This window comes from Echiichthys vipera (assembly GCF_963691815.1).
Source record: "Echiichthys vipera genome assembly, chromosome: 5".
NCBI lineage: Eukaryota > Metazoa > Chordata > Actinopteri > Perciformes > Trachinidae > Echiichthys > Echiichthys vipera.
Genome location: NC_139830.1, coordinates 24,860,832 through 24,869,859, shown reverse-complemented (window position 1 = coordinate 24,869,859; position 9,028 = coordinate 24,860,832). Strand labels below are relative to the sequence as shown.

The window sequence follows — 9,028 nt, the reverse complement described above, 5'->3', positions numbered from 1 at the left end:
GCACTCTTAATACAGTGCAACTGATTGCAACCATGTTTTTTTCTTTTTTTACAGTATATTAAAAACCAAGTTGAGCACAGTCAAACAAAAAAAAAAAAACGTGGTCATGTACACAACTGTCTTTGGCAAGAAGTCCCATGTCCTACATCTGAGTCTGTCACTCCAGAGCCTTGTGTTCATGTCACCTTCGGCCCATTTCGCTCTGTCTCATGAAATGAATGTTATTGACACTGTCTGCGAGCTCGGGGTACTGGTCAACTGAAACCACGTAGTATCCGTCGTAACCCTGCACCTTCCCTGAGCCCAGGAGCTGTTGCTTCTCTCCCTCAGTCCAGGTTCGTGAGCCCTCCTCTCCATCCCTCAGTCTCTGGCGCTCCCGGGCCCAAGCCTGGGTGACAGATCTCTGCCGGGCCAGCTCCAACACACGAGCTTTCTCCTCATCCACGCTGCTGCCGTAACGCGTATTCAAATACAGTGCGCCATACTGTAGCTGGATGTCAGTAATGCGCCTAGTCCTGCCATTGAGAACAGTGTTAACCTGAGACACCGTCACATTGACGCCGGTCTCTAGCGTGCGCCGGCCCACCGTCATGCCAATGAGGGACAGGTCTCCCTCCACTGAGCCCAGTTTGACAAAGTAGTGGGTGTCCATTCCAGCAATAGTGAAGTGTAGGTCTTGAAGGTAGAACGCATCGTTCAGCACTGCAGCCATGCGTCGCCCGTCCTCATTGGCTAAGCTGATGATGTCAGTGCTGATGCGACCATCTCGGATGGCAAATTTCACCCCCTTTCCAAAGATGGAGCCACCAGATGCGAAGATCTTCTTGTCCTCTGTCTGAGGACATCCGGCACTTTTGGCTCTGTAGATCTGACCAAAACGTTCCAGCTTCACGAAGGCCTTCAGTTGCCTCTGGACTTCACACTGAACGCCCAGCAAAGACTGCAAAACAAAGACAAAGCTGTTTAGTCACACACCCCTTGCAGCATTTGCATACACTAAAATGTACTTTCTGTTTGTTTTCTGTGCAAGAAATGGATTTACACAATATTATCCAATTGCTTCTTTAAAGATATTCCTCTAGATATTTACCAAAACTTCTGATTACCTCACACCTTCACTTTTATCCTAGACTGCACGGAAGTAACCAACACTGTCAGCTTTCAGACGCTCCCATTTTTTCAAAACTGAGATTCATACTGCTTTATTAACACTTCAATCATTTCAAATTCAAAGTTATGACTACATATGCCATTTTTTTTAATGTTAACGTGTATGACTGAACGAGGAGGATTTGACCTTTTGTAAAATGTTCATGTATTAATGTGAAATTCAACACAAAAAAAACATGATCAACATAATCTAACAGATGCTGACAAACCTACAGGAATAAAATGATTAAAATGGTAAAATAAAAATCTTTATCATCCAATGCTGAAAACAGATGTCCTTGAAAACTATTGTAGAACGCCAATGGTGTCATCAGATTCATTCAACAATAAATGAACGTGTCAGAATAAAAGCTTACAGTTGATATAAAAAAGATCACATTGATCCCATATTCTAATTTTATTAAAACATCTTTGGTACCTTAGATATATAAATAATGATGTAATTGCTTCACATCCATTATCAATGTCAAACAGCAAAGCCTTGAGGCTTCGAAGCTGTGAATTTATCTCGCACAGTCAGGGTAGGGGACGGGCAGAGGTGTTTGTAAGCAAATACAAATCTCTCTGATCATTTGTGACAGGCATGATATTTTGAAAAAGGGTGAAATTACTGTCTTCTGACAGCCATGCTGTGCCAAATATGAAACAGGAATCGGGTGGTAAATAGTGTGTATCATTCCTTTAGGGATCAAAGCTTTGTATAGATACCATATTTCCTTAAGCCAAAATTAATACTTTGTCCTAATACTTCTTGACAAGAGATACTCCTCAGGAAGAAAGAAAGACATCAAAATGAGGGGAGTGATATGAAATGGAAGCTGGCCAGCACACAGTTAGACAGTTGCCTGAATGCGTCTGAGCAGCAACAAAAAGGCTCTCAAACACTGTGCCTTCCTGCCATCGCCCAAGATAAGAAGCTGCAAGCATCCCGAGGAGTCAAGCAGTCACATCCAAAGTCCTCCTGACAGTTTCTAATTCTGTCTCTCTGTTAGAGGGTGGCTATAGGCTGGAGGATTGGGTGGGGCTGAGGAGTGGCGAGCATGCTGCAGTGACCAGCAGATCTGCCCGCTCTTTGATGTGTCACCTCATCAGATACTGCATGAAGAGGAAACATACGAGGGATACAGGGGGGCAGCTGTGCTGTTGAGGGATGGCCTGGGGGGACACTTCACACTATGCCACTCCATGTCTGTTTACCGTGCCAACAGTGTGACCCGGTCAGCTGTCCCAAAAGAGGTGGGGGGAAAGGGGGCAATGTTCTCCACTTTGAAACAGCCCTCTGGGACACTACCACAGAGGCATCACTCACATAGCAAGGGGTGCAATCAGCCTCCAGCACAACCCAGAATGAGAGATCAAGCTTTGTGCAGCACAAACCTCATCTGTCTGGCATTTTTCAATCTGTGTGCGGATTCAGCAGCATGGCGAAATAAGGGCTTAAATGAAAAGAGATAGAAAGGCAGGCATGCTCCTGTATAAAATAAAATAAAATAAAATAAAATAAAATATAGGATATACCATGTGTAGTTCTAAAGCTATACTCATGCTTCAAAGAACACTACATTTAATTAGGCTGGTCTGGCCATCTGCAGCAAGGATCAACATGGCATTTACCAGCTCAGAGCATCGTTTTGAAGCAAGAATTCTAGATAGTACATCATGACTCAGCTCAACTTCGGTGTATAGACTAATTATCTTAATCTTTTCTTACGTATCATTACAGTATATACTTCAGAGTTGTGCTGAAGGAAGAACTTCCTCACAAATATGAGTGAAACCTTCAAATCTAGGCTAACTTGCTATTTAAAGACTCAGATACATGATTTTTCTTTGAGACATAGCAGTTTACTATATACACTGAATATACTTGAATATCTATAGTTGAAAGGCTGGGTTTGTAGATGAAAAATAAGCTTTCAATGTAATTATTACTTAAATAGACCTACTTCTATTCAGTGCTTCTGAGTGAAGCAAAGACAAGTCTAATTAAATTTGAGTCCATCTATCAAGAGGGCTTCCAAGAAACTGATGATGAAAAAATGTGAGCAATCTGTCCCTCTCTCTGAAATTATGGTTAAGGATTTTACTTTAAAAACAGATTCTGGCCCATCATGCAGTTTGTTATTTCCTTAGCAATTTAACTAAGTAATTTTGGAAAAAAGCTAAAACTGCCTTATTAAATGACATAAATGGTTTCCTTTTTTAGTCCGAATTTCAACTGTATGTCTAAAAAAAAGAATGATGATTTTTTTCTTTTTAATCTAAAACACTCTTCCATCATATCAACTCTCAAATATTTGAAATGGAAACTGCTGGGGTTATTATTCAATGTCCTCTGCTGCAGCTTCCTTGTAGATTGGTACCTTGGGTGAGTTCAGAGATTTTCAGTGGAGTGTCGGGCACAAGCAGCAAGAAGGAGTCAGTCCCAGGGGCTTTGAGTGTAACCCTTCAGAAGTGGTCACTCCTAGATGTAGACATAACTGGGATTTCTACTATAAGGGTTTTACACTTCACATATGAACTGTAAAATAACTGTGGATTCTTAAGTGTTTCATTTCATGTGTTATTGACCACGGTGTGCTGAATTCTTCGGGTAATGCTAAAATTCCTTTCATGGCTTTTAAATGCATATACAGCACATTAGAGCACATATTCACATGCTATTTTTGTCAACACACACTTCACTACTTCCTACCCCCATATTTCCGGTGCCCTTGCTTAGATCACACCCATCTTTGAACTCAACTTTGATTTTGATCTCAACTAAAATGCATAGTCGTGACACTTTACTGGCAACAAAATACATCCACAGACAGACAGACAGACATGTAAACACCTAGCAAAATACTCAAATCCACCTATTTGGTAGCTCCGACTATAGTAAGTGTCTTCAGGATCACATTTTGCCATGATGACACTCACAAGGTGAAAACAATACCAGTATATCTGTCACGGCTGGGAAAAATAATGTGGGTTATACTGACAGTAAAATTGTATATATATATATATATATATATATATATATATATTTCCACAAGCAGAAAAAAAATGACTTGTTGCGGATATGAAATGGAAAACATTAGTTACATGTTTTTTATTTTTTATTTTAAAGGCTTTCAATTCGTAAGTATTCAAAATGAAAGTCTAATAGTAGATTGTATTACAGCTGGTGTCACATCACTGCTCTCTCTGTTTTGTTTTTTTTGCCGTTGGGTGTGCCTGCTTAATATGGTTGGCTGGCCAGATCAGAGGTCACTGATCAATATAACCTTGTATTGTATCATCCCAGCAGCTTTTAGGCTTACAAATGTTTTATAAGAAAATACCCACTGTGTTAAGGCAGCAGCCAGAGTGTCACTCGACATGAATCTGGCCTCCTGATGAGTGGCATTCACTCGTCTCGCTGTAACCAAACCCAAGACAACAATGGCCTCTTCAATAATTCAGTTGAGTTGGAGGCAACTTAAAAGGGCTGATAAACGCGGGTATTAGAGCATGTCTACTACTTCTCAGACCTTGGCTAACGGTGTAAGACTGAGAAGAAATCAATGGCCAGTGGTGGAGGGAATGGAGAGTGAATTTCCCTAATGGCAGGACAATTACAAGAGCTGTTTAGCCTGACCCCATTCCCCAAGATGAGGACTAGGGGCTGGGACCTGGCTCACTGGGATGTGTTTTGGCCTGATAGCTGGCAGCTCCTCTGGGAGTGTGGCTACACAGAGCATGTCTATTTGCTAATGATGTTGGAATGGAGGGGAGCAGAGTTGAAGAAGGTGATCTGTGGCAAGGTGAAAGGTGGGTTAGACAAGGTTGACTGGTTTACCTTAGTGCTATCCCACTCCTGTGTCTTGATCTGGGTGCGGACTAACTCGTAGGATGGCTCCATGGCCTCTGTGCTTGGTTTGCGATAGCCAGGGATGACGTTGTACAGTTGGAAGCCGAAGGTCACCAACCAGCTGTTCACATCTGCAAGGGGAGGGATCAAATCATTAAATTGGTGATTTACATATAGTATACTATCATCTCAATAGACACAATCATTTCTGGCTGCAGAGGATTAATGAAAAACACAAGGAATTGATTTGTTCAATTTTAACAGTTGCCATTCTGCGGTCAAGTGGCTGTCTCCTTGAAATACTCATCACTCGGTCTGAGCACTTGATTTGTTTGTGAAAGTGGACAAGCTATAATAAACACTCGAGATGGTGGCAATGATTCATGTCCACTCCTGCAGGTGCCGCACTAATGACACACAGCTGGGTCCCAGAGACGCCAAGTGACATCTGAGAGTGTCTGCTGTGCTGATAATTATATACCGTAATTTCATGTCATTTCAAAGCAGCCCAGACTTTCAACACAAGATATTTTGAAGACTCAGCGGGTTCTTCTGCAATAATTATTTCTAATGAGATGCTGAGGAAAGTGACGTGTCTGGGATTTAAATCCATGCAATCATGATAATGTTGCTCGTCTAATCGCAGCCACCAGCAGTTATAGGTGCTGCAGCCATCCCCTGTGATAAGTTGTCATTAATTCTGAATATCATAGAGAAGGCTACAGACATGACTGGAAGCAAAGCCTGTTCAATCTGAGCCTTGTGTTTCTTGGCTCTTTCCCTGTGTTTGTTATGGACAGCAGAATCATTGCTGTGACACTTGGGGGGCAAGTTTGTCACAGATTGGCACTGCCACACTGTGGCACCTGACAAAGCTTTTTTAAATAAGAATTTGTTTGAGGACAATGAAAGGACCCTGATAATTTAGTGAAAGGAATGGAAATGTCAGCGCCATCAATCACAATTGAGGCAGACCCACTACAGTATATCTAACAGTCTGCTTAGCATTCAAATGACAGTCAGCCACTAATGGTGGACTGCGAGGCTCAATGCCTTTCTGTTTGGGAGGCGACTAAATGGCTTCATTGAACAGAAATATGTAGAAGCCTAGACTCGAACTAAACAATACGTTTTTTTCCTCTCAGTGCTGTCGATAGGTACATTAATAAACTATAAAAGGTATGATATTAACTATTTTATAGCCAACATAAGCATTATTGAGTAAATATAATTCAGAATGAACAAAAATAATTAAATCTCCCATTTGTGAATGAAATCTGGCTGAAACCGATTGCTTTAACCACAGAGTATTCACCGAGTATCCTTAACAATGTTGTTTTCCTTCCAGCCAAAGAGATTGATACTACTGGCCCTGGCTAAGGTTTCTATGGATCCATTGTGCTCTCCTTCTCCACTGGGGCGCTTTCACTGCCATTTACCTCCTCCCTACCACAAAGCTACACAAAATGATGTGATATTTTTGGGAAGGGACCTAGTGTTCAACAACAGAGGGGGCTTTGCCATGCAGCATGATTCCCTTTGAGCAATTTCAAAACGATAGCCACTGGGCATAGGCACACATGTACACACGCATGCACCCTCGCACATGCACGGAAGAGCAGAAAGACAACCTCAGTGTCCCAGTGAGTAAGCTCTAAAATCCTCTCAAGCACACTGCTTTTCTATTTAATTTTGGCAGGGTCTGTTCTTCCATTTGTGGCTTGTTGTTGAGAATATAAACCCACCAAATTTGACAAAAAAACCTGAAATGAGTATTGTTTGCTGCAACTGCAAGCAATATCCGTTTCACACACGAATGAGGACATAGGCCCTCACCTCCCACCCCACATACTGTATGTAAAAAAAGTTATATGCACATTGATTGCTTTAGTAGGACTCATTTAACATATGTAAACTGTATTTTATACACAATTATTTCCCTGTTAAAAATTCAAATAATTATTTTGATTATTGTGAGGATGCTTCCTATTTACCGCCATTTACAGCTGTTAGAGGGGTACTTCAATCAATCTTGCTGAAAATCTTGCTTTTGAGTATCAAAAAGACCTGGCCAGTGGCCTTGACAAGTTTGCAGCTTGTTACTTTGCGGAGGAAGGCAGCTGTGCTTTCTATGGACAGTTTAATACTTTGTACCACATTTATTTTTTTGCCACAACTCTGGGTTACCACTGGATTCCAATCCTCTGCAAATGAGGGTTAGGGGGATTTTTGTGGAGTTTGTAGAAAACATTAGTGTGTTAAATGAACTTACCCGTCATGTAGCACTTTATCTCCTGGTTGTTGCTGAGAGGGTTGTTATTCTTGAACATGTACAAATTGAATGGCACAATGTGGTTGCTGTTGAGACGTTTCCAGACGTCATGGTTCGGTGTTGTCCAGCGGCCAGCAAGGACATCATAGTCCCTTCTGCCCATGTGGACCAGTCTACTGAGAGGCTCATACAGGCCTCCTTGGTAGCCGATTATGAGCTGGAAGTTGGGGTTGGTGTCGAGGTAAACCTCTCCGAACGCTGTGTGGAGGACCTGCTTGATCATGAGGCCTGAGCCACTGAACACAGCCAGAGGGGTGCCTATGTTATCACAGGCCACATAAAACTCATCCCCGCTGCTTAGCTCCATGGCAAACAAGTGTCCCTGTAAGTCATAGTACAGTGAAGTGATTTCTGAGCTGGAGTGATTGTACATATGGGTGACCCGAGTGGGGCTGGATAAGTCGGCATAGAAGAACTGCAGATGATGACCCGTGCTGCTTCTGCTGGACACCCTCCTGCCTAGGCCATCATAACGGTATTTGATGTTCCAACCGCTCACTTTGTTGTACACTTTAACCAGCAGGCCAGCTGAATTGTACTCGAAGTAGTCGTTCCCTCGCTGCTTGAGGAAACCATCCTCATCCATTCTGTATTGGGCATCTCCCAAGCGAGTAATGCGGTCTCTGATATCATAGCGTAGTGGCGTGAGGCGTGCGCTGTTGCCAGGGCTGAGGAGGTGCAAGTTGCCATTAAGGTCATAGCTGTACCTCCACAGAGGCTTGTCGTTGATGGAGACCACTTGGAGTTGACCATCGGCGTCATACTCATATGTGTAACGCGTGGTGTTGGCATACGGCCCCACCTTTAGCTCCTTGGCCACCACTCGTCCCATGTTGTCATATTGCACCATCATCCAGTACATGAGCGAGCGAAAAATCTCATATTGGACCTCCTTCACCCGGCCATAAGCATCAAAATGTTTGGTGTGGGTCATCACTGCTGTGGTGATAATTTGATTTATGTCATAATAGATTACTCCAAATTTGCCAAACTGCTCAGTTTTGCCGGACACGTCATCATAGCGATACAAGTCGATGGGCAACGGCGTTTCATTGATGACAGCCTGCATGCTAGTGACGCGGAAACTGTTGTCGTAGACATAGTCAAATCTGGCGTTGACCATGCCCTCTTCACTGAATCTGAAAATCTGTCGGTCTATCAGTGGGCCAATCTGACGGTAACGAATGGTGCAAGTAAAGCCCTCACTCTGCAGGTTGACTGTCTTCAGCATGCCCGCCACCTCGTCATAGGAGAAACCGATGCGTGTGGTGTCATAGAGAATCTCCAGCAGCTTGTCAAGCTTGCCGTATTTGTAGACGACCCTGCGGCCTGTGCCCAGGTAGGTGGTCTGCAGCAACTGGCCCTCCTCACTGTAGTCCTGAAGCACTGAAGCGTTACCTTCAGGGGGCCGGTAGGTGTTTCTGTAGTAACCAATGGAGCGGGATGTCTCGAGGGTCTGCCGCGCCACGTTAGGCATGGTCACAGAGGATAGTCGATCATTTTTGTCAAATTCAAAGATATACTGTCTCTGGCTGTAGAGCAGCAGTACCATGGACTGTAAAGAGAGGATGAAATACTAATATTATTCTTAGAGTAATTTAAATACAATAAAAAAATCATTAAATTAAATATATCTGCTTTTTGGATAAATACAGCATCGAAAATGAAGACAAAATAAAAATAAAAATAGG

The 9,028-nt window shown here is 42.8% G+C and overlaps 1 protein-coding gene across 2 annotated transcripts in view; it reads right to left on the bottom strand.

The window, feature by feature from the left end:
* Positions 1-9,028, bottom strand: part of tenm4 (teneurin transmembrane protein 4) — a gene marked incomplete at its 5' end in the record, with an annotated part of 123,777 nt that continues 114,749 nt past the window's right edge. For both annotated transcript variants that reach the window (XM_083914595.1, XM_083914596.1), the window contains 3 exons: positions 1-940; positions 4,994-5,136; positions 7,278-8,892. In XM_083914595.1, coding sequence (XP_083770721.1) covers positions 182-940; positions 4,994-5,136; positions 7,278-8,892 — 2,517 coding nt within the window. In that variant the 3' untranslated portion in view covers positions 1-181. The remainder of the gene's footprint in view (positions 941-4,993; positions 5,137-7,277; positions 8,893-9,028) is intronic.